The 26,211-nt window shown below is 39.4% G+C and overlaps 1 protein-coding gene across 3 annotated transcripts in view; it reads left to right on the forward strand.

Moving 5' to 3' along the window:
- Positions 1-26,211, forward strand: part of PTPRR (protein tyrosine phosphatase receptor type R) — a 239,420-nt gene that overhangs the window by 201,659 nt on the left and 11,550 nt on the right. For all 3 annotated transcript variants that reach the window (XM_032420225.1, XM_032420226.1, XM_032420227.1), the window contains 5 exons: positions 3,632-3,711; positions 4,152-4,289; positions 13,024-13,134; positions 14,504-14,661; positions 18,798-18,911. In XM_032420225.1, coding sequence (XP_032276116.1) covers positions 3,632-3,711; positions 4,152-4,289; positions 13,024-13,134; positions 14,504-14,661; positions 18,798-18,911 — 601 coding nt within the window. The remainder of the gene's footprint in view (positions 1-3,631; positions 3,712-4,151; positions 4,290-13,023; positions 13,135-14,503; positions 14,662-18,797; positions 18,912-26,211) is intronic.

Consider the following 26,211-nt stretch of genomic DNA (forward strand, 5'->3'; position numbering starts at 1 on the left):
TGTATACAAATATAAAACATCATATGAATCATGGAACACTACATCAAAAACTAATGATGTAATGTATGGTGATTAACATAACATAATAAAACAAAATTTAAAAAAAAACACAGATGAAATTAAAGAACTCTATTAATTAAACTCTAATTACTTTGGCCATCATTTCATATTTAAAAATTTAAAGTCTAGTAATATTTCTTACTTATGTTTCCTGTTCTATTAAGTGCCCAGAACAGAGTAGATATGCAAGTAAGTGAGCCACTCGTTAAGGCAACAAGTTGTGTGGCTCAAACAAAATATTGGAGTTAGACTTGCCTCCCTACCCTGGCAGGAGCATTCATAGTTTATGGCAGACAACTTAATCTTTCTGTGCCATCCTTTCTTCATCCCTAAAAATAGTGATGATAATAATATTACTACGTAGGGCCGTGGAGAGAATTAAGTAATCAGATGTGAAAAGGGAAGTTCCCACTAATAGTGAGCCCCCACCTAATGTTAGTTTCTCCTTTCCCTCCACCTAATTGAGGATGCATTGATCATTAACCCCAGAACCAATTCCAGAAAATAATAACACTAACTAGGGAAAGAAGACTTTACGGTTTCCAAAGCAGACTATTTAAGAGCCCTGTTTTCTCTTATAATTTTCACATGGATCTTAAAAAGTGAGTTTCCATATAATCGCCATCTTGCATCGCCGGGATCAGCACTGTCCGTCAAAACCCTGTGCAGTTATGGAAATGCTCTCTATCTCCATTGTGATGGCCATCAGCTACGTATAGCAATGAAGCCCTTGAAGTATAGCCAGTGCGCCCAAGGAACTGATTTTTAAGTTTTATTTTATTTTAATTAACTTAAAGTTAGCTACGTGTGGCCAGTGGCCCCATATTGGATAATGCAGGCCTGGAGTGTCCTCTCCCTCTTGCAGCAAACTGAAGGTGACTCCCAGTCACCTTGAAGGAGGACCCAAGTCCTTGCCTTTCCTCCCATTTCCCACTTATCTTGAATTCATCTAGAAAAACTATGCTATCCCTCTCATCCCTGTCTTTGCCCAGGGATACACTAGCACTATAAACTCTTCTTTCATCTCCTATCTTCTCCTCTTGACTCCAAACCTCAAATGCATTTCTGCCCAGAGAAGAAATCTTCAACACAGAATAACCTTTGGCAAAATCTGATAGGATGCCAGTCAGAATATCAGGATCCAGGGGCGCCTGGGTGGTGCAGTCAGTTAAGTGTCTGACTCTTGGCTTCGGCTCAGGTTGTGATCTCATGGTGGTTAGATCGAGCCCAGTGCCAGGCTCTACGCTTAGAGTGGAGTCTACTTGAGTTTCTCTCTCCCTCTCCCTCTGCCCCTCCCCCTCGCACTCTCTCTCTATCAAATAAATAAACAAATCTTAAAAAAAAAAATTAAAGAATATCAGGATCCAGGTACCATTTTGTCTGTTAAATAGAAGACTTAAATTGCCAGAGGTATTTTAAAGAGGCTAGACGGGGAAATTTCATGTGTTCTGTACACTAAATCTGTATGTGTTCAATAATTTGTTCAGAGGAAAAAAGAAACAGGAAGGAGAGCAGAAGGAAGAGAAGGAATAAGAGAGCAAGAGGGGAGGGAGGGAAAAGGGGGACGAAAGAGGAAGAAAGCAAGAGGAGAGAAGGAAGGAAATAAAAGGGGAAGAGCAGAGGCGAGGGAAGAAAAATTGCTCAGTGTTGGAATTGTTATTATCACTTCCCAGATGTGTCATAAGTGGCATGCTAAATATTCAACATCTAACCCAGAAATAGGTGTCCTGAAAAAGGTTATCATAGTGAATTTGACCAATATATAAATTTAAAATACACATATCGACTTAAAATGCATAAAATGAATACAATTATAACAGTAATGATGAAAATAATGATGATGATGACAAGGATGATAAAGTTTTGGATTTTCTTTAATCCTCAGCTTTTTTTATTAGCCTAAGAGTAAAAAGGCTAAAAGGCTTTGGTTAGGATGCCAGTTTTCCCTTACTCAGTCCTATGGTTCATTCTGGTTTAAAAAGTTTTTGGAAACCTCTAAATACTTGTAAATCTTATAAATTACCAGTTTCCAAACTAAATTTAGCTTGACGAGAAACCTGTCTCTAAGCAGTTTATAGGGCTGAGTTCCCAATAAATCATATACATGGTAGGCATTATAAAAACTGAAGGAAGTGGGCCTCTTTTCAAGTCTCACTGGTGTAGAGCCCTGTGGAAGCTTCTAATAGTCAGTGGATACTGAAAAGGAATGAAAGTTTTCCTGTCCCGTTTGCTAAGAAAGAAAAGGAATCTAGAAAGTCAAAAACAGTGTTTCAGCTCTAATAGAAATGAATTCTGGTATTAAGCACACTATGAGCCACATACCAGGTAGAAATTGCAAAGGATACAAAAGTTAGTTTCAAAAAAAAAAAAAAAGAGTTAATTAAATACAATTCTTGCCTTTAACGGGTTCAGTACAATTCATTGAGGGCAGGCAAAAAATGTAAGCACTTAAAATATAAGATGGTAAATATTAAAATAAAACATGAAAAAATACCACAATAGGCTGATTTGGTTTAGGTCAACAAAAAGAGTCATTGGTGGCATCAGCAAAAGTAGTCTCTGCATAAAACTAAGGTTAGAATAAATTGGGGTGTACACAAGGAGGATCGAATTCTAGAGGAGGAGGTAAGAACAGTGGGTATGATAAGCTCTCACAAGTTTACCTGTCTAGAGAAGAACAGTAATAAAACAATTACTAGAGAGGAATGCATAGAACTGACTTCTTAAAAAATGGAAAGAACCATCTAAATCAATGCAATAGACATTTATTGAGTGTCTACTATATATACATATATATATGTGTGTATATATATATATATATATATAAGCACTGTCCTAGACACTAAGTCTTAGACACTAAGTCTTAGATATAATGAAAAATCTCCGTCTTTACCTTTAAGAGGCTCAGAGTGTGTCCGACTAAAGAAATCATAAAGGGATGATTTGATCTTAATTCATTTATGTAAACATTGGTCAAAATAGCTACCATATTTTCCATAACACCATGTTTTGCAAAGAGCCTTTCAACTTCTGGATGGAAAATGATTTGAACAGTTAAGACAATGTTGCTAGCACTATGACAATCTGCCTAATATCAGATTTTCCTGCTCTAGGTGGACAAACTGCCGCACAGGGTAACTAAAGACAGCTTCTTTAGGGACGGGGATTTGGGCCAGACCAAGTGTTTGCTATTGGGCAGAAAAGAAGAGGGAAGTGAGTAAGAAAATCTGGTACAAATTCCAAATCCAAAGAACAGGAAAAGGAGCATAAAAAAGAAATGAGGTCAAGAATCAGAAACGCACAAAAAATAGCATGATGAATAAACTCATCGTCTCAAGCTTATGGGCAAGATTTGTGTTAAGAGACAGGGGCCAAGATGGGCCCAATTGTCCCTCAATAAACACAGGTGGATCAAGAGACAGACACACAGACGCCTCAGCAACAAACATTGACACAAGCCAGATGGTCAGCATATAAATTAACAAGTGTGCTATGTACAGTTACTGGTGTTCTAAGGAACTTTAAAAAGGGTAAATTTGTCTAATGCATTCCTTCTTATTTTCTTCATTAGATCCCCTCAGCAGAGTGTGCTTAAGACCAAAAAATGTAACCGATTCTTTGAGCACCTACATTAATGCTAATTATATTAGGGTAAGTAAGTAACTATAAATTTCTTTCTGATGAGCATATCGACTTACTATTTGAAATTGTTGGGCTTTTTTTTTTTTTCCCCTCAGAGTGAATTAATTTTGATTTAACTGGGTTACTAGCAAGCTTATTCGTTCGTTTGTCATAATCGACGTTGGTAGTAGGTCCTTTACCTTGAGTCTTCCTTTCCTGTGCGTCTCTGGCTGCAGTGCTCTGGGTGCTGGGGTGCTCTAGTGAGCACGGGGCATTATGCCGCTCACTGCTGTGCGCTGTGCTTGACTTGCTGGGAGAGCATCCGGATGAATGGTGCTAGAGTCAGTGAAGCTGTGAAAGCTGGTGTTGCGTCTGGACTAGTCGAGCCAATTTGTTCTTAACTGGTTCTAAACTTTCAGTGGAAGGCATGAATTTCAAATCCAGTATTTTTGTCTCTTTACTCAAACCAGGGCTACAGTGGCAAAGAGAAAGCATTCATTGCCACACAGGGCCCCATGATCAACACCGTGAATGATTTCTGGCAGATGGTTTGGCAGGAAGACAGTCCCGTGATTGTCATGATCACAAAACTCAAAGAAAAAAATGAGGTATGACCTTTACCCAAGTAGTGAATGTTATAAATTTTCTATTGCTATAGAAGAGATGTTGTATAAGGGAAATTGCCATGTACTTCGGAACAGATTTAAGATGGAAATTTTAAGACATTGAAAGACAAGTTCACTTCATGCTTCCAAGGATGGTCATTGGTGTCATTGTATGAACGGCAGCTTTCTATCAGAAGAATCAGTATACTTGACATACATGTATCTCACATATCCCACATATCTCTGTAAGGAAATGAGGGGCTAGGAATTATCACTCCGATTTATAAGCAGGGAAATAAAAAAAAATTACTCATTCATATCCCAAGTAATTTTTGAACACTTACGATGTGACAGATACTACTTAAGTTGTTGGTAATATACTAGTAAAAAAACATACAGAGATGCATGCCACTGGTAGATTTTAACTTTCTAATGGGGAAGACAGATTAAAAAACAATAAACATAATAAAAGCATAAAACTGTAGCAACTAGAAAGGATAAATGGTATAGGGGGAACAAGGTGGGTAGGATAAGGAGATTGGGTGTGCTGAGCTGTAGGAGGGATGGGAGGGGGGAAGAGTAAGCTTTTGTATGATATGGGGAGGAGGGATGAAGCCCCACTGAGCAAGGGAGATTTGAAGGAAGCTACAAAAGCCAAGCAACTTTTTCAATATCTTCGTAACAAGAAATCCAAGAGAGAGACAAGGTTAGATTCCATTTCCGTACTAGCAGTCTTTCCTAAGGGTCTAGCTTACAGAACACTCATTCAGTACTTTACATCATAAAAACAGAATTGTGTAATTCCCAAGGGGTGCTATGTACTGCTTACATTTTAGGGCATCTTATTGGAATAATTTACTGTATTTTAGTCAGCATTTGTGTTTGCTTTCTTGTCAAAATTACTGTATCAGAGCTTCACGATGACAATAAGAATTTAAGAAAACCGAGCTTTCCCTTATACCTTTTTGGTGAGTTATAACTCTTCAGTATAGTATAATCTTGTGCTAATGAAGAAATTCCAGGCTCACAAGCAGCAATTTATAAGTTTTGTAAAGCTTGTTGCCTTCTTTCATTTTTGCTACAGTAGATAAAGGATTTTTTCCTGAAATCTATCCTAGAAAAACAAGTATATTTTGGGCCAGTAGATGAAGCTATATACTTAATTAACTATATAGCTTACTAAGTAAATATATTTCTATGAATCTTATATGAAAGCCTGAGGAGGTATAATAAAAACCGCCCCTAATATTTTCAGCTGTTTCACCCATAGCAATATATCAACACATCAGGCCACTGATAATTCCTGCACAGTTGTTTAATATCCACAACATTTTGCCTTTATTTTACCTACTCAGAACAGACTCTTCAAGTTTAAAAGGTGTATTCTCTGTGTATATGCATGCCTGCATACAAACAGGCTAGATCGTCTGAAAAACCTCCCATTATAAAACTAGTCATACTAGGTAAAATTTAAAATATAAAACATAAATTAGCAACATTTCCTAGATCTGAGTGGACTGCATTACTCATTATTAAAATTAAAAATTCCTTTTTGTTCAGAGCTTCCATGATGTAAATATAATACTATAGAGGAAACTTTGATGTTTTACAGATAAAATAGTAAAATAAAAATAGCATGCCTAACAGAGCTTGGGGGGAAAAAAGTCCCAGCAGTTAAAACTGAATAAAAGGCATAAAGCCAGAGAATTATGGGTTACTTGTGCTTTAACAAGAACTGGAGACAAAGCCTTGAGTTTGCAGGAGCCAAGAGCTGGAATGGAGACCTTCCATAGAGTGAGCTCCTGCAAGGGCTGTGCCTTCAGTAAAAAGGTGAGCCACAAAAATAAACCTGCTGACCAAAATAGGACTATAACAGGAAATTAATCCATCTAAATCTGGTCTTCTCATGAGATAGATAAAAAGGTTCTCTGTAGAACCTCATTCGAAAACCAGGAAATCCCAAGCAGAACAATTAATGCAAAACGTAATCCTGGATTGATAACGCTCTGTGGCACTCTACACAAACAAAGGCAAAAGCTTTCTGGATGCATACACTCTCAGGATCTACATCACAGAATTTCAACAGAAAAAGCCCAGCCAAACATAAGCTCACAAGTCAAAATTATGAGACAACACAAGTAGATAAGCAACGTAAGGAAAAATCAGAAGAAGCAACAAGCAGGTAAAGTAGACCCACAAGAAATGAAAATAATAGAAACTGTAAGTACAGGCTATTTTTTTTATAATTAAGCACACAAAATATAAGATTAAAAACTTGACAGGGGAAGAAGTTACTACCCAAGAAAACTAGGAAGATGTAAAAACAAACCAAAGAGTCTTAGAAATAAATGTTATGTAGATATTAAAATTTAAAAAGAACACTTCATTAGACAGGTGTGATAGCAGGGTAGACATAGCGGAATAAAAATAATGACTGGGTTACAAATAGAGCTAAGGAAATTACCCAGAAGATTGAAATGACCAAAAATATGAAAGAAAGTTAAGACCTAGTATGTAAATGTCCAATGTATATATAATGGATATTTTAGAAGAAGAAAAAAGAGAACATAAGAAAAGAAGTAATATTTGAGGAAATAGTGGCCAGGGATTTTCCAGAAGTGATAAAAGACACGAGCTGTCAGATTTGAGAAGCACCATAAATCCTAGGCTAGTAAGTAAAAATAAATCCACAACTAGATACAACTATGAAACTAAAAAACACTACAGAGATGATTTTAACAACAGAGTAACTAACAAATGGCTTCTCAGCAGCAGCCACAGAGCCAAAAATCAGAAGAACAGTACCTAACAAGGGAGGAAAGAGTAATTGATGACCCAGAACGCATGCCACATTTAGCAACGTTTAGCAACATTGTTTCAATCTGAGTAGAATGCATTACTCATTAAATTAAAATTAAAAATTCCTTTCAGTCCAGACGCTCCATGATGTAAATATAATTCCATAGAGGAAACTTTGATGTTTTGCAGATCAAAATGATACTGAGAAGTCTGGCTCAAAAGAAATATGCAGTAAGCTTCACACTACCAGGAAAATGCTGTTTACCAAAAATGTGCCAACTTTCAATTGTGTTGAGCGTCATTGTTTGGAATAGACAAAAATCATTTCCTCCCAAAAAAATGAAGGTGGAGTTATCTTTAGAAATTCCCAGGCTTTATATTTTCATGAACCTTTCTACTTTCTAATAAATAAATGAATAATTGCCCAGCTCTTATTTAATAATCCCAGTATTCTCATATCACCAAGAGGGTTTTTCTCTTTCTTATCATTCATGTGTTCACTGATGTGGCACTTTTAATTTCCTTCAAGAACTCCTGCCCTGAATTCACAACTTGGCACACTGGTGCGGGAGGCCTAGCTTTCGGCCCATCTCGACTTTGGACGTACCTTCCTCACGAAGCTTCATCATTCCTGGCTTTTGATTGAAAGCGAGAGACGCACGACCCTTCCTTTCACATGAACACCAAGAGGACATTGTAGGGTTATTAACTGGCCTCATTGCAATACTGTTGTGTCTCAGGGAATAGGGACGCCCCAGGAGAGGGAGAGGCACAGGAAATGGCCAGTCAGTGGGGCACTCAGAGCACACCCAAGTATCGATAGGCATCGTTCATGGAACCCCAAAACAATGACAATAGTAACACCACAGATCACTGATCACAGATCACCATAAGAAATGTAATCATAATGAAAAAGTTTGAAATATGTGAGAATTACCAAAATGTGACACGGAGACATGAAGCGAGCAAAAACGGTTGGAAAAACGGTGCTAATAAACTCCAGGAAGGAGTCTCCAGGCAGGCTTGCCACAAACCTTCAATTTGTAGAAAATGCAGGATCTACAAAGCACATGAAGTGAAGCTCAATAAAACGAGGGATGCCTCTACCAAGAATGAAAAAAACAAAAACCAAAAACCAAAAAAAAAACCCCAAGCAAACCAAGTCTCAGAATCAGGTGTCTGTCCAAACAAGGTCAAGGAAGGTAATGTTGAAGGCCAGCCTGGCAGGCAGACAGGGGAGCCTGCTGACCAGTTTTCAGCTTTCCTGGAGGACCAGAATTAGCAATTATAATATCTAGAGAGGCAGCCTGGCCTAGCACTGCCTGGCAATGCTGGACGGCTAATCTCTCATTCCCATTTCCTATGCTTGTCCTGCCCAAGTAATTAAGGGTGGCCCGTAATTCAGAGGCTGACAGCTCTCGGGCAAAATGACTCACCTGTCCTTTCAAACATGTTTATATTCCAAATATAACTGCACCTTAACTTTTAACTTGCTAGGTTTTACTCAATTGTTGTAGCCTGCTTTACTTCTAACTATAGTTAGAAGCCCTCTTATTTGACACAATTAGCCAAAAAAGTTAGTAGAAAAATCACAAAAACAACAACAGAACTCTAATACTTTACTTTATCTTAAGGCATGTACATTTGCTCACACTAAAATTTGTTCATTTTTTCATAAGACTCAGTTTGTTTTGTTTTGTTAGTGTTGGTCCGAAGCTGGAGTTCTAGATCATATGGCTTATGTAAATCATGCCCTTTATACATCATCAAAATTTCCCATTTCAGTTTCTTTAAAATGAGAGAGAACACAGAAAAGTTTGTAAAGGAATTGTGCTTGCAGAATCCTCCATAGATTTTCAAACTTTGCACTGACTTTTATCATTGTCACCTGTACCTGATTTGACTACAGTTTTTTCTACTGAGTCCTTTTTTTTCCAATGAAAAACTTATTTAACTTGTACAATTATTTCCTAGAACAATTCCCTTTTCCTCTGCACCTTCCTGTTTCATTAGTTTACGTAAAATTAAATTACTGAGCTTCACTAATGAGTTACAATTGCCATAAGAATATTTGAATGTAAGTACCCCTTGGTGAACACGTACAGCTCAGCTGATAGTAACAGAAGTACTGAGCTGAGTAGGAGGCGGCCCGAGAACATTGTGTTGCATGAGCACCAGCCTACTACACAGAGAGAAGGAAAGCCACTGGTTAATGCCGTGGCAAAGTAGGGTTGGTTAAGAGACAGTGGATATCAAAGATAGAAAGTTAAATTTTTAAGATGATACTTGCTCTGAGAGTTTTAGTTCCCAAGGGAATTTTCCCAGAGCCCCCTACCAGAATACCTGAACTTCAGTTTCCTCTGCTGTCAAATGATAAATAATAATAATAATAATAATAATACTTAACCCAATGTACCTAATGTACCACAATCAAATGATTGTGGAAGGGATTAAGTGATATATTGGTGAAGGTACTTGTAATAATAAATTGCTGCACCTTCATTGGTAATACTTAGTAGGAACACAGGAATGAAAGTAACTATAATAACTGTAGGCAATCTGACCCATCCTATACCTTTCATATGCTAATATAACCCAAATGAAACTGACCATCTTCTTTTTATTTATTTAGAGCCACTGTCTATGTGATGATATGTGTCTTCAGCTCAGAGAGTAAAATCTTTTTTTATTTTAAATGCATAGAATTCAAAAAGAAAGTAACTTAAAAATAGATTTTTTTTTCCAGGCAACTAAACTACTAGCTAGACCTCCTTCCTCTCTATACACAAATAGCCCTAATGTGGTGGAAGTGAGAGGGAGGGTCAAAGAAAAAAAAAAATAGAGGAGTTTGCATTGCTTTGCACTGCATTCTACTTTTACGATAAACCACTAATTATGAAGAATTTGTTGATGTCCAAAATCTTTACAGTCAGGGTTCACTAATTACTTGTTTGTACAAGAGACACATGAGCCTCTGAAAACCTCTTTTTTCCTCCAAGTTATGAATTTTTAGAATTAATAGATAATTTCACTGAAAGGATCAGCCTGGTTAGCAAAGAATAGTGATAATTTGGGGTTATATTCTGCGAGATAGCATGCTTTTTTGAATTATCTACAATTAGTGGGGTTTCACAATATTATCTGTAAGAGAGCATTTTCCTTCCTTGCATTTTCTGCCTTTCATATCATTGTTAGTGCCGCAATAAAGAAACCCTAAAAAGCTGTTCACAAAAATAATTTGAACATGAACTTGTGCTCTTTAAACAACTACATTGCAGCTCTCCCCCACCTCACATTCAAAAGCACCCACATTTATCTGGTCTCTTTTTCTATGTGCTCCTAAAGGAGGAAAAATGTATTCAGTGTGTAAAAATAAGCTATTGTATCTCAGAAAGGAGATGGGATGCTAATTAAGGGTTGTTTGAATGAACAAGTCACATTGCATTGTCTACTGGGAGCTGACTGCCAATTGCATTTTTGGTAAAGAGTCAAGAAAAACATTCAAGAGGGCCCCGGCAAGCTTGAGAGAGAACGGAGCAGCGCTTCCATTTATCAAGTAGGTGCACAAGCCTGTTCAAGTATTGTTAAGAGTCAGGGTGCAGGTTTTGAGCTCCTGCCTTGCAGCTTTTTCCTACCAGTTTCAAGAGCCACCTTCCCAAAGAGGGGCCTGCTGCTCAGGGCTCATCGTGGACAATGGGGCACATATGCCAGACTGCTGGACCGCTGAATGCCTCTTTCTTTGTTCAATACCTTTTTCAAGATTCTTTGTCACTCTTCTTGGATTCATCCAGGAGGCATGGGTTTTACACAATAGCTCGGGTCTCACAGCAAAATAATTGATGCTTCATTGAAAGAAACCAGGCAGATTGGTTAGTATGATTCTCTTTAACAAACCTGGGAAATTTGAGACACTTGGCACTAGTAAATGAGGAGAAAAATAAATTGCTTTATTTTTAAAAGGTTTCTTTACTTAATGTTATGTCAGCCAGAGTATGCCTTTAGCCTGATTGCTGGCCGATCTTGGGTGTGGGGTGGCATGTAAATAGAGGTGAAAATGATTTACTTTGTTTGGAAAAGGACCAGGACACAGAGGATGCAAATGTGTTTTTATTGTAATGGATGAAAGAAACAGTGATTCCATCCTGGCTCTAGCATGTGGAGTGGTTAGTACTTAGCATGATAGACTCCCTGAGGTGTGTTTCTGATACTTTACGTGTCTTTTCCTTCAGTTCTGTACATCTGTGATTCTTTCTTTTGTTGCTCTTTTGAATCTGTAAGTTCTTAATTTTTTTCAAGTGTGGTCCTATGCCTTTGACCTGGGATGTAAAGAAACAAGTATCCTGAGGACTTAATGTCCTGACCGAAGGCAATTTCTCTATAAATGTGAAGGAATTTCTCTATAAATGTGCAAGTGTGTTTGCAAGAAAATGATAAGTTCTATTTAAACAGTATTTCTAAAGTTAACATTGCTTCTCTGGGCACTTGAAATAAAACATCACCTTTCACACTTTACTTTCTTAATCATTGAAATATGTGGTCAGAATTCATAGTTTTTTTGTAGCTGTTTAAAAGGCAAAATAATAAATAATATGAGCCTATATGTATGCTTGAATCTCGTTTTGTATTTTTCTTTTAATAATGTAGCTTGGATATAATAATTATACAATATTTAATTCATGATCTAATGTATAATGAAGTAATGACTGAATCATTTAGATCAAAAACCTAAAGTTGGAGCAACAATAGGAAGAACAACGTGTTTTAAATGCTTACTGTATGTCTGGCTTTGTCCTAAGTGCCTTTCATGTAGTAAGTGATGAGTAAACTGAGGCCACAGAGATTAAGTGTCTTTCTTACAGATTCTCAGCTAATTATAAGTGGCAAAACCAAAATTTGGACCTAGGTTCTATGGCTCCAAAGCCTGCACCTTAACTACCATGTTATAATGCCATGGTTGCAATATAATTATTATTACTCTTATTAAACCCTTCAAAGAGGATCCATTATAAAAATGTTTTTTTTTTAAAGATTTTTAGTTATTTAGGGGCACCTGGGTGGCTCAGTTGGTTAAGCAACTGCCGTCAGCTCAGGTCATGATCCCTGCTCAGCGGGGAGCCTGCTTCTCCCTCTCTCTCTGCTTCTCCCCCTGCTTGTGCTCTCTCTCTCTCTGTCAAATAAATAAATAGTTACTTATTTATTTGAGAGAGGGAACAGCCTAGCAGGGAGCCCAACGTGGGGCTCGATCCCAGGACCCTGGGATCGTGACCTGAGCCGAAGGCAGACGCTTAATGACTGAGCCACCCAGGTGTCCCTAAAAATGTTTTTTTTTAATAATTTTGTTATACATTTATTTCAATCGACCCTATAGGTGAAAAGACCATCGGTCCTGGAAAATATAATACCGTAGATATATTAATGATCATTACATCTTCTTTACATGCGAGGGAACCTTCATTCAGTGGCACCTAACACAGTACAGATATTCTTTTTAGATGCTTCAAGTGGACGGAGCATGAAAATATGACTTGGCTCAATCATTGTGAAAAACCATTCCTTTTATTGTATCACATGATAAAGTCTAATACTTGGATTTTTTAATTTCTTAATGCTTAATTTTTCAATTTAGTTCTTAATTTCAGGTTTTGGGAAATCTTGCCCCCTTTTGGTATGGGATTAGTAAAAATAGTGTTTGACAGGCACGTGTAAAAATTGATACTTCATTTTTAAAATTTTATTGAGATATAATTCATATACCATAAAAGTCACTTGTTTAAAATGTACAATTCAGTGGTTTTAGTCCATTTCCAGCCTTGTAAAATCGATACCTGATATTTTTAGAATTAATTAAATAAAAACTCTTGAGATGCTTGAATGAAAAGTACTCCAAGGCCAGTGAAATCATTAATATCTGCTGTGTTCCTTTTTTCTCCCCTTCCAGAAATGTGTGCTATACTGGCCAGAAAAGAGAGGAATATATGGGAAAGTTGAGGTTCTGGTCATCAGTGTAAATGAATGTGACAACTACACTGTTCGAAACCTTGTCTTAAAGGTAAGATTATGTAGCTGGAGCTATCTACAAAGTAGATGATATGACAGGATTACATTTCTCCTCTGAAAGTATTTATCCTAATAAGTATGGCAGATTCAATTTTTAAAAATAATGCCAAGATCAAAGAGAAATGATCATCATCTTCTCATGTATTTCTTTGTCATCAGCTACTCTTAGTATGTGGAATAATTAAATTAATGTAAGTAGGCATTAAGGAAATTCACTAAGTAGGATGTTGTGATCTTCTAATTTCTAGAAACAAAACATCCCTGATTCAACCTTTCAAATGCCTTTAACTAAAGGTTTGTACTGGAGGCTTTACCATGATTTGGGGGGTGGGGGGCTTGTTGTTTTTTGTTTTTCTGTTTTCTTAACATGACTTTGGTCTAAGCAGCTTTTAGTAAGGCCTGGAAACTGTGAAAGAGAACATCTGTGCTTGTGGGTGGTTGTGGGAGGCAAGACAAGCCTGAAGTGTTGATGAGATCTTCCCAAACTTGGAGTTACAGTAATTTATGGGGACTTTCCCCAGACCAGATTGTGTCATACAAAAGTTATCTTATTGAAATTATGGGCAGCAGATGCTGAGGAACATTGCCATGGTTTTGTTTTTTGCTTCTAGAGGACAATCATCTCAAAGAGTTCAGTCCTATCTAGAGCCTCACTGCTGGAACAGAAGCCTACAGAAAGTAGAGGCAGGGCTGCACTGGGGGTTTTAGAGGGGAATTCGAGATAGGAAGGCACCCTTTTCACCACATGCCCTCGAGGGTCTACTCCGTGCCAGGCCCTCCCCTCCCCCACCCTGGGCACTGGGTTATGAGTTGATGTGCATGGACCCTCACTCAAAGCTTGTCTAATTTAGTGACCCCTTGTAGCTCCTTTATTCCTGGGACTCCTTGCTGCTGCTAAAAACTGCAAGTTAGGACGAATGTAGAAAGTCAAATGTGGGGGCCAAGTACAAAATTAAGTGTTCCTATGTGGGCTAATATGTTTATCATCACTGTCAAGAATGTTCAAAGAGCAGGAAACACACCGTTCCAATTCCCTCTTGGCTTCCTTTGCGTCTGCCATTCTCTTTATTACAACAAATCGCACACATATAGATAGCATAGGTTTCATATGCCTTTTCGATTTTAAATATCTATTTCTCATTGAATAGAGGCAAGACTGTCAAACTGGGACATCAGCATATGTATAGTCATGTTTTCTCAAGGTAGAAGAGTACACTTCAGCAATCTCCTAGATTTCTTTTTTCCAACCAGAAGTCAGTTGCCAGCAAGATGGGAGTGATAGAAGGCATTCAGTATTGTGGTTTGGATGACTTTTAGTTCCACAAGTAAATGAGGCATTTGGTGGCTCTTGCTATTTTCAGCAAGGAAGTCACACCCAACATGTGAAGCATTACTGGTACACCTCATGGCCTGATCACAAGACTCCAGACAGTGCTCAGCCTCTTCTACAGCTCATGCTGGATGTCGAAGAAGACAGACTTGCTTCCACAGGCCGGGGGCCTGTGGTTGTCCACTGCAGGTAAGGGATGAACTGTCCTTTCTGCCTAAGCAACTGTCCATCCCCCATAAAGTCATTGAACAGGTGGAAGTTGGGTGGTGCTTCCTGGTTGCAACTTTATTGGTAAATTCAATATTTACTGAAATTGGCTAACTTCTTCATATTTGAGTTTTGACTGAGATGCCACGTTGCAGAAATGAAGTGGTATTATCAGGGCATTTCAGCAAACAACAATGACACAGTAGAGAGAACAGCACTTCTACATCAATGGCTCAGGGAACCGGAGACTTTATTCAGCCCTCGACCTTGAAACTTACATCGATTTGTTTAGTCTCATCAGGCTCATTGACGCTAGGAATGACACGTTTTTAAAAATTATCAATGGCTTTTTTATTGTTTCAAGATGGCACCTGAACCATACTTGAATGGTATCTTGATAACATGTATCTATCATTATGTCAAATGTGGTGAAAACCAGTCAGCTATTTTAAAAGTGATTTCATTAAAAAAACAGGTGGAAATAAATTTATGAAGGGGGAAGTGGGTAAGCGGTAGTTCGCCAAAAGGAGAACAAAGTGTTATTACCAGAACATGGGGTTCTGGAGGCTAGGCAGACAAAAGCAACAGATGTCCGTGGTGGTTCCCTTCCCTAACATCTAGCTTAAAACTCTCCTCTCATAACTGATACCTCATTCCCCTTTTCCTTTTAGTGTACCCAAACGGAAGCAAATCGCTTTAAAGTTGTTTGTATAACCAGCCATTTATTCTTCGTACTTCGTCAAAATAATTTATGTTGCTTTGTTTAACCTCTTAAGCCTTGAAAGATAGCTTTTGATGATATTTTTAATAAATAAAATATAATTACTTTAAATTGTAACTTTAGCCTCCTTCTTCTATGAATCTTTGTGGTTTAATTAAAAGTGAAATTCACTATATACCTATGTATCCAAAGGTGTCATGATCCAGTTTCTAGCATTAGGCTTTATCCTAAACTTCACTTGGGGGCGAGGAAAGACAGCCTAATGGGTCATGTTTTAGGTCTGGAACCGTCCTCCACCCAAAATCATAAAACACTCAGGATATCTAAAACGAACGAGCTGTTTCCCCTATAAAACCAGTTGCCCTGCTGATGACTATTTCTAAGAATAAGACCAGCTTTTTTCCAAGCACTCAACATCTAATGTTGACAGTTATCTTTGGCCCTTCTCTCAACTCCAGCCTCAGTATCTAATCAGTCACCAGATTGGCTTTCCCTTCAAAGCTTCTCCCATAATCATCACTTCCTGTCCAACCACCCAAGTTCAGGCCCTAATGACCTCATCCATGTATTTTAGAAGTAGTTGGCTAATTGCACAAACACACCCCACTTCCCTGTGCCCCACCCCCAGCTCAGCCTACCCCATCCACTTCTCTTGCACGATGTTCCTAAAATCCTCCTTCATCATATGGAATCCCCTCTCAGCACTTCTCAATGGCACCCCATTGCCTAGAGCAAAAGATCTTAACCCTGGGTCTATGGATAAACCACAGGGGTCACTGAACTCCTTGAAATTACTTTAACAAATTGGAGTACATAGACTTATGTGGGTTTTTCTGGGGAGTGAAAGTTCATAGTTTTTATCAAATTCTCAACAGCAACAACAACAAAAAGCAAACCACCACTGTTTTAGAGGACGAAGTCCAAACCTCTTAGCTTAGTGAGATCCTTTATAGGCCCCATTGTGCCTACCCAGTCTTATTTCCCACTATTTCTCTAGGATAAATTTCTCTTCAGGCCAAGCTAGTCTAGTCACTATTGCAGATCATATATCCTGTTCTGCAACATTCTTTCTTTATACCATTCTCATACATGGAACATTCCCTCATTCATGATAACCAAAATGCCTGCCATTCGTAGGGTACAGTTCAAATCCTATCTCTCTAGTGAAACAAACTCTTTATAGACTCTTCAACTAAAAGGGACCCCCCTCCACCTCTGAATTCCTCTGCACTCCCATCCAATAAGAAACAAGTGCCAAGGGCACCCGGGTGGCTCAGATGGTTAAGCATCTGCTCGGGTCATGATCCTGGGACTGAGCCCCATGTCGGGCTCCCGGCTTGGTGGGGGTGTCTGCTTCTCCCTCTCCCTCTGCCTCTGCTTGTGCTCTCTCTGTCTCTCTGTCTCTCTCTCTCTCTCAAATGAACAAATAAAATCTTTTTAAAAAAAAGAAAAGAGGGGCGCCTGGTGGCTCGGTCATTAAGCATCTGCCTTTGGCTCAGGTCATGATCTCAGGGTCCTGGGATCGAGCCCGGCATTGGGCTCCCTGCTCCACGGGAAGCCTGCTTCTCCCTCTCCCACTCTCCCTGCTTGTGTTCCCTCTCTCGCTGTGTCTCTCTCTGTCAAATAAATAAATAAAATCTTAAAAAAAAACCAAAAAGAAAAAGAAAAGAAACAAGTGCCAAATATGAGAAACCAGTGCTATTTGAGTGCCCAGAAGGGAACTATTAATTCAAACCATGAGGACGGAGGAGAGCCTCTCAGAACTGGAATAATGTTGAGCAGAGGCTTAAAAAATGACCAATGTTTGTGGTTTTAAAGGCTGCGAAGGAGGGCATTTCTGACTGAAGGAATATCCTTAACACAGAAAAGAAAGTTGGAAAATAAAAGCCATTTTTTGCAGTGATTCATGTAGATGACAAAAATGGCACAAAGGATTCAAGGAGGACAGTAACAAGACTGAAAGCTTGAAAGTTAGTCACATTCGTATTATGCAAGGCCAATGACACCATGGTGGGGAGCTCAGACACTGCCCGTAACTACTGGGAGGCGTCTACAGTCTTTGAGTAGAAAGTAATATGATCAGATCCCAATTTTAGAAAGATGAACCTAGCAGCTGTGTGTATCATGAATTAGTCCAGGAAGAGACTCAAGACTTGGCAACCATAATGAGATCATTGCTAACCATGAAGTGAGGAGATGTCGAAAACGTGAGCACAGTTTATAGAAAGGAAAGCATGGATCCCAGAAGCTTCAGTAGAGGTGGAAAATATAAGAATTGATAACAGATTGGATGTGGGAGGTGAGAGGGAGGAGATGTTGGAGATGGCTCCAAGATTTCTAGGCTGGAAAACTTGTGGCTAACTGGTAATGCCATTGAGGGAAAAGATAATTCTGTTTTAGATACATTGAATTTAGATACATTGAACTGAAGCCAGTGCAAAATAGTAACATCAAGAGTTCCAGCTAAGAGATAGAATGCTAATCTAGAGTTTAGGAGAAATTTAGGAAATTTAGATGTAAATTTGAGAGAAATTTGCATAAAGACTATTACTGGTTGAAATTGCTGAGGGGTGGGAGGAGAGGGAGAGGAAGGAGGGATGGGGAGAGAGAGTTAAAGGGCTTGTTAGGTTGATGATTTACCATCTAGGGCAGATGAATGGGCAAACCCTCCTGGATTGGATGGATAGTGTTTCTATTCAACTATCACCTGGATATAAATGACTCAGATATTTGTGCCTCTGGCCACATCCTTCTCCCAAACCCACCTGAATCTTCAGTTATTCACTGGAATCTTCAGCATCAGTATATCCAACACCAACCTCCCCTGCACCCAAATCAGCCCTTCTTCTAGAATTGTCTCATGGGCACTACCTTTCCTCTGGTCCCCCAGATTCACATTTGTGATGTATCTAAGTCTTTCTCCTCCTTTCTAGTGCCTATACCTTCCCTAAATTCAGGTCCTCATTATTCTTTGTAGAATAATTACAACGCCTTTTTCACTATTCTCCCTACTGCCTATAACTCAATGATGGAATGCAGTTCAAGCACTGCTCTGGGCCAGATTTGTCACCTGGGCCTGAGAGCTTTGTCATTGTTGTTGCTAAGCCTGGCTTGCTGTTTCAGATTTAGACGTACCCTTTTAAAAGAATATCTTTTATCCTGGGGAGGTGTATGGGGGGATGGGTGAAATAGGTGACGGGGATTAAGGCGTGTACTTGTCTTGTCATGATGAGCACTGGGTGTTGTATGGAATTGTTGAATCACTATATTGTACCGCTGAGATGAATATCATACTGGAATTAAAATTTTCAAAAACCAAAAAAATAAAAAATAAAAGAATATATTTTATCTTTTCTACTTGTCCTCCACCTTTTTACTCTTTGTCTTTTCTTTTCAGTGCAGGGATCGGTAGAACGGGGTGTTTTATTGCTACATCCATCGGCTGTCGACAGCTGAAAGAAGAAGGAGTTGTCGATGCCCTAAGCATTGTCTGCCAGCTTCGTGTAGACAGGTGGGTGTCTGGGAAACAGAGATGCCACATCAGAGCAGCATTTTCGGTCACGGTCTGATCCAATCTGCCTGACTTGGTAAACACCACAGGCTCCGAAGTCTTAAATACCTATAAAGATTTGTGTAAAATGCTTAAGTATATCTTACATTGAAAAAAGTGTTATTTGCAGCAGTGACCATCAAGACTACAAAACCAGGGGCGCCTGGGTGGCTCAGTCAGTTAAGCGTCTGCCTTCGGCTCAGGTCATGGTCTCGGGGTCCTGGGATCGAGGCCCGCATCGGGCTCCCTGCTCTGCAGGAAGCCAGCTTCTCCCTCTCCCTCTGCCCCTCCCCCCAGCTCATGGGCACATGCTCAATCTCTCTCTCTCAAATAAACAAAATCTTAAAAAAAAAAAAAGTGTACAAAACCAAAAGCTTATGCTTAATCCCTCCTCATCTCTAATATAGGTTATTTATGGTGTTGCTGTTCCCTCTTTGTCTTACACCCGTCTTCCTTTATATTTACTCTGCATTTTCATTTGACTTCACTGAATCATTCACTTTAGGATCGTGGTTGTTTAAAATGAGGCATATGTCACATACCAAGAGTCATCTTTTTTTAAATCTACTTTTTTTAATTGTGAAAAGATGCACATAACAAAATTTACCATCTTAACCATTTTTAACAGTACAGTTTAATGGTGTTAAGAATATTCACGTGTTGTGCAGCCCATCTCCAAAACTCCTTTCATCTGGCAAAACTCTGTTGCCTTTAAACAACAACTTCCTATTCCCTCCGGCCCCCGGCCCCTAGGATTTTACTTCACATAATATCCTCAGGATTCATCCATGTTGTGGCATGTGTCAGAATTTCCTTACTTTTTTTTTTGAATGTTTTTTTATTATTATGTTATGTTAATCACCATACATCATTAGTTTTTGATGTAGTGTTCCATGATTCATTGTTTGTGTATAACACCCAGTGCTCCATGCAGAACGTGCCCTCTTTAATACCCATCACCAGGCTAACCCATCCCCCCACCCCCTTCCCCTCTAGAACCCTCAGTTTGTTTCTCAGAGTCCATAGCCTCTCATGGTTCGTCTCCCCCTCCAATTTCCCCCCCTTCATTCTTCCCCTCCTACTATCTTCTTCTTCTTTTTTTTTTTTTTAACATATAATGTATTATTTGTTTCAGAGGTACAGGTCTGTGATTCAACAGTCTTACACAATTCCCTTTGTGTATAGATCATATTTTGTTTACCCCTTCATCCATCGATGGACACTTGGTTGCTTCCACCTTTTGGCTCTTGTGAATAATGCTGCCATGAACATGGGTGTACAAATAGTGGTCGAGATCCTCGTAGATATATACCCAGAAATGAGATTGCTGGATCATATAGTAATTCTATCTCTAATTTTTTTGAGGAACCACCATGCTGTTTTACACAGTGGCTGCACCATTTACATTCCCACCAACGTGCACAATTGTTCCAAGTTCTATACACCTTTGTCAACACTTGTTATTTTCTGTCTGTTGTTGTTGTTGTTGTTTAATGGTAGCCATCCTAATGGGTGTGAGGTGGAAGAGTTGTTTTCATATAGAGATGGTTTGATCATCTTTGTGATGATCTGTGTTTATCTGTGTTGAAAACAAAACAAACAAGAAACTTCTCTTCTTCCTTTCTCCACAAGTAAGCCTATCTGGGTAAATGAACAGTTGAGTCAGCGATGGAGAAAGTAAACAGATGCTCTTTGAAAACAGGCACAGAAAAAGATGGTGTATGAGCACATGGGCAGCCAGCCTCTCTGCTCTGCAATTCAGTGCGCTGGTGTGGAAAAGAGTCTTTCTGTTGGGTTCTCTTCTTTCATTTATGCAGCAAATAGTTATTAATTACCTCCTATGCCCAAGGCATCATTCTGGATGCTACAAGTATAGCACTAAACAAGATGAGTGATGCTTGGCTCTCCTAGAGATTACATGCTCATGCAGAGAGAGACAGACAGATAATAAAAAAAGGAAAGAAAAAAAACAGGATAATTTCAGACAGAGATAAATGCTATGGAGTAAGAAAACAAGAGGGCCGTGGGAGCTGAGCCTCTTGGACTTCAGCCCTGTGGGCCAGAGTTTCCAAAAAGTGTAGATGGTTATCTTTTAAGATTCATTCAACAAATATTTATTGAGCACCTACTATGTGGTACATTCTGGGATTTCAATAAAAGAGACACAGGACTGTTCTAAAAATTCAATGATATATATATATATGTATATATATATACATATATATATACACATTTATATATATCACTTAGAACAGGATCTGTCACATTAAACTTTCAATAAATGTGCAGTGTTATTATTATCTTCATTGTTATTAAAATTATCAATAAATTTCTCCTATCTCTAAAAATTAAACATTCCAATCTCTCTGTCCAGATGAGGTTTTCCTATCCCCAGCCCTGCTGTTCTTTATCTCTTAAATAATAACTTCTAAGTCCTTGTTGGTGTATCTTCCCTCTCTTTTCCTCTCAGTTTTGACTGGCTTCACAGCAACTATTCATTGTAGTGGTTACACCACTGGCCTCTAGAAACACAGCGCCTGGGTGAGCCTCATGGCTGCTTCCATATCTTGGTTGTGCGGCCTTAGGCAAGTTGTAAGATGTGCCCGTGTCTGGGCTTTCTCATCTAGAAGATGGAAGTCATACTTGTATCTACTTTCAATTGTTGTAAGGAGTAAGATATAATCTATAAAGTTCCTGGCACATAACAAACATGCGGTCAAGTTTAGCCACTGTTATTATCAATATATATATATAGCAAGAAACCTCAACACGCATCTATGACCTGGAAGCAATATATGTTAATATATATACCTCACAGGGCTACGGCAGTAGAGAGATGAGATTACATCCATGACGTACTTAGTAGAACACTCAGCTTATGTTTCTAATGCTCTCTGTATCCCTCCCACTTCTCCCCTTTCCATACCCCACATGTAACTGCTTCCAAAAATATTTTCTTTCTGTACATAATATCAGCTCCAGTGATCTCTTCTTCTTCTCCTACAATCGCTGTCTTACTGTCCTTCCATCCAGGACTGTCTGTCCAGCTGGAATAGGGTCCAGTTTTTCACTCCAGACTCTGGGACCTACCTTCACCCAGAAGTGGGGCTTGCGTCAGAGGGCAAGGGACAGCACCGAGTCAGCCTGGACCTGTTCCCGTGGTGACCTTGATCTCTCCTGCTTTGTGCTTCCATACACAAGCCTCCTGCATGGGACCCCAAGCCCCTCAAGGATTCCGGTCCATACCCCTGCACCCTGCTCTCTTACTAGCAAGTGCTGAAACTCCATGAACGCCAGACACCCTCCGTGGATCTAGGCTGACTCCGAACCGAGTTGACCTCCAACACCATCTCTGACCCTATTTGGAACAACACCTTGGGGGGAAAAATGGGTTTGGTTTGCTCATTTCTTTTTTGGCTTTTGTTATTCTTCAATCTTGCCTGCTCACCCACCCCCCCCCATCTCCTACCTCCCCCCACCTGCTTTTGTAGCCTGACCTCCACCTTGGCTTCCCCTTCCCAGTCACGTTCCCCTGTCAAGTCTACCAGATTGTCCTCTAGCTCTGAATGGAATCACAAATACATTTTTTAAACCATATCACAATGCCTCCTCTATCGGCCCCTTCCTTCCTAGAGCAAACGGTCAGAAATTTTAGCCTTGGCCTTCCATCACCACCAAGGTCTCCCCACAAGGCTTGTCTCTTTATTCCTGATAGGATCTCCAAAACATATCAAAACTTCTCTGCTGATCCGAAGGCTCCCTACCCCCCCCGATTTGAATTACTGCCAATATGTGTCTGGAAATCATTTTCACTGAGTCATTAATCAACATCTCTTCTACATACATTCTTTCTGAGCAGCTGCTTCTGTTGTTTATGAAGTAGATCCTCTCTTTAAAACCTTCCTTGAAACATCTTTCCTTTGCCTGCCTGCCTTCACAGGATCAACACAGATTTTCTTTTTTTGTCTCTTCCTTCTGCTATGCAGTCCCCTAGTTATTATGAAAAGTGAGACAGAAAAACTTCCTCCTTTCCTTCACCTCATCCAACTTCTTTTCCCCCAGGCTTCTTGCCTCTTGCTTTAGTTTCTAATTTTTTTTTCCTGTCATATTTCATTGTTAAAATTCCAGTTTGTAGGTGATTGCTGCCTTTGACCACATCCTCAGCTCATGCCGGTAAAAGAAAAACGGGCCTCAGAAAATCTGAACGCCCACCTTTCTGCTCTTGCAGCTTATTCGTTCTTCATCAGTTCTTCAGACCTTGTCCCAGCCCTAGTCTCTGCAGCCACCCTTGCCTTCAGTCCTGGATCTGTCTTCGGACCTTCCAGAATGCAGTATTGACACTTGGAAGCTGATTTCATAATCATCGCCTCCCCACCACGGCCTTCAAAGCACATGTCTCATTTAAGTCTCATTTAACTCCCAAAATGAACCCAAAAGTAGGAACAGAGGTGTTCCTTGGCTCTGTTTTTTAAGAAAGAATTCAGGATCATCAAGGAACTTGTCCAAGATCATGTAGCTAAAATGCTGGCAAAGTAGACCTCTTTGGAACCCAGGACTTCCAATTTCTAACCCAAAAGGTGTGATCATTACAGATGAAAGTAAACAGTCTTTCCAAATATGTTTATTGCAAAACTGCTTGACAAAAACAAATCTTTTTGTTAATGCTGCCAATTAAAAAAATGCAATGACACCATAATTTTTAAAACAATGTCTAGTATGAGTGAGAGCTGTTTCATGAAGAGATAGAGTGATACTGTCAGCAGTTGCCTTAAGAATATAATTTGAGGAACATAGCAAAGATGCCTCATCCCAAAATATCTGTCTACGGAGGATGCCTAAAATATCTGTGTATGGTGAATATCTGAAACTCGGCCATTAGAGAGCCAATCCTTGATGAAAAGAATCATTCTTTTTTAAAGTTCATTGAACGTGGAGGCAGAAGGTGAGGGCAACACCTTATGCTTTTTCAGCTATTAACCCTTTCGTCTAAACAAGGTGATTTGTCCCTTCCAGCTAGTGTAGGGTAGCTAGAAAGAATGTAACTCCATGCATTAGGAATACATTCAGAACTTGGGTTTTGATGAAGGGGACTTGAAGAGAGGGCCCCAAAATTTGGGCACACCTGAGGCCCTGAAGTAGAGATGATTGGTAGAGAGCCGTGGGCACTGGGAAGCTGAGGGGAGTGGAGAGGAAGCAGAGAGCTCTAGCAAGGGATTCCTTGGGCGAGATCAGCTACCAGGACCCAGTGCAGTATGAAAATGTGGGGCCCCTGTTAAAAAAAATTATTAAATATTTCAAGATAGTGACAGCAGAGCATTAACCCAAGTGCAAGGTCCTTCTCAGCACAGGGGAAGGGGGCTGGTGTGACCCAGCGGGTCACAAGCCCATGAAGCTGACCCTGAGGTGGGATGTTTTTAGGATGAGTGTTTGCATATGGGCCTGATTCCTGTGTCGTGTGTCCTGTGGAGCAGGCACCCAAGATCTCTGCTTAGAGCGGTGCTCCTGAATCATGCATGCATTCATTCATTCAACAAACATTTCCTAAACGCTTACTACTGTACGTGCATCAGGCATCTCGGCATAGAGAGATGGATTCCTTAACAGACTTTTCCAGACTGTGTTTCTCAAGGCACAGTTTAATTATTAATTAAACTACGAGAGCCTGCCAAGTACCAGACCCTCTTCGACTGCATTCAGGCAAAAATAAATAAATAAAATAAAATAAGCTCTCAATTAAATTTGAGCTATATAACACTTTTCTTATAAGCCCTCTCCACTTGGATATTCACAGTAAGTATTAAAACATTAAGGAATCTGGGGAAGTCCCCCAACATAGAAACCCATTTAACTTTCCTTAAGCTCTCTTTCATATTTATTTGACCATACAAACTTTCCTCAAAGTCTTTCTAAGTGGGAGGAAAAGAAGTTGTAAATAATAAATATAAACTGTTCTTTCAAGAAGTTTGGTGGTGGAGAGAAGACTGTGGACAGCATGGGGATTTGAGCGTAGGCAGGGACCATTAAAAAGGAGCACCCAGCTGAGTATAATAAGGGCTACAAAAGACAGAGCCAATATATCAAGGAGCTGATATTTTGTATGCTGCAGAGTACAAGCTCCACAGGATTTTTCCTATCCTTTCATACTCTCTTAACAATGGCCTCTACCCACTAGTGATCCAAGGCTGCACACTGTGCCTCTTTTTTTTTTTTTTTTTAATAGTTTACCCCCCACCACTTATATTTGCCTCCTCTGAGAAGTCCAGGGCAGGGCTAACAGCAAAGAAGAAAGTCCAGTGATTTAGATACTTGAAATGGGCTTGAATCAAGGGTTTGAGCATTGAGCAGGATCAAAAACCTGATTCCAAATAAAAATAATAATAATAATAATAAATTACAATGCCCAATTACTGTAATTCAACATGACAAAAGCAGACAATTTGTACTCAGATCACAAATCTGCATTTTAGCAATAAATTCAAATGGTCTGGTTTAGAGATGAGTGTTATGCTGAATGGATGGTCCGTTGTAACAACAATGACAAAGCCATTTGGTGGATTATTCATTCTCTGGCAAGACGTTATTTTTATTGGCTTCAGGGCAACTTCTATTAATAGAGGCTACAGTTCTCACTGCAGATTCACGAGTCTGTGATTCTCTTTTTAATAATACTTTTGAGCATATTTTGAACTAAATTAGGATTTCTTTTTTTCCAAGTAGGAGTTCAAATTCAGTGCAAGGCACCCACAAGCGTTTTATTTAGAAGTGCATTAGTGGATCATTCCTTCATTCCCATAGCTTTCATTTTAAATTAAAAGATGAAGTCGGTATCAGGCATTTGGGACCAAACAACTGGCTGGTGGGACTAGGAAGCAGGCAACCACTGGAGTATGAGGTGCTGGACGTCAAAAAGCTTGGTGCTAATCCTGGCTGTGCCTTAATTCCATGTGTGACCCCATTCTAGGCCTTTCTGTATATGTATGTAAAAGGAGAGATGGGGCATATCAGTGGTCCCCCAACCTCTTTGGTATGAGGACCCCCTTTTTTAAGAGTAATATATTTTATGGACTTCAACTTGATAACTGTATTTTGAAACCCTTAATGCTTATAAATTAACTTTCATTCTGTGATTCAAAACCACCTACATGCATTTGAAAATTAGTGATGCATATGTATGTGTGTTTATTTGGTCCACTGATAATGCTAGGAGCACAAGTGGATTCAAGGACACCTCCAATAAGATGCCTTTCCCATCTTGGGATTC

Source organism: Phoca vitulina, unplaced genomic scaffold (genome assembly GCF_004348235.1).
Source record: "Phoca vitulina isolate PV1807 unplaced genomic scaffold, GSC_HSeal_1.0 scaffold23, whole genome shotgun sequence".
In the NCBI taxonomy this organism is placed as follows: domain Eukaryota; kingdom Metazoa; phylum Chordata; class Mammalia; order Carnivora; family Phocidae; genus Phoca; species Phoca vitulina.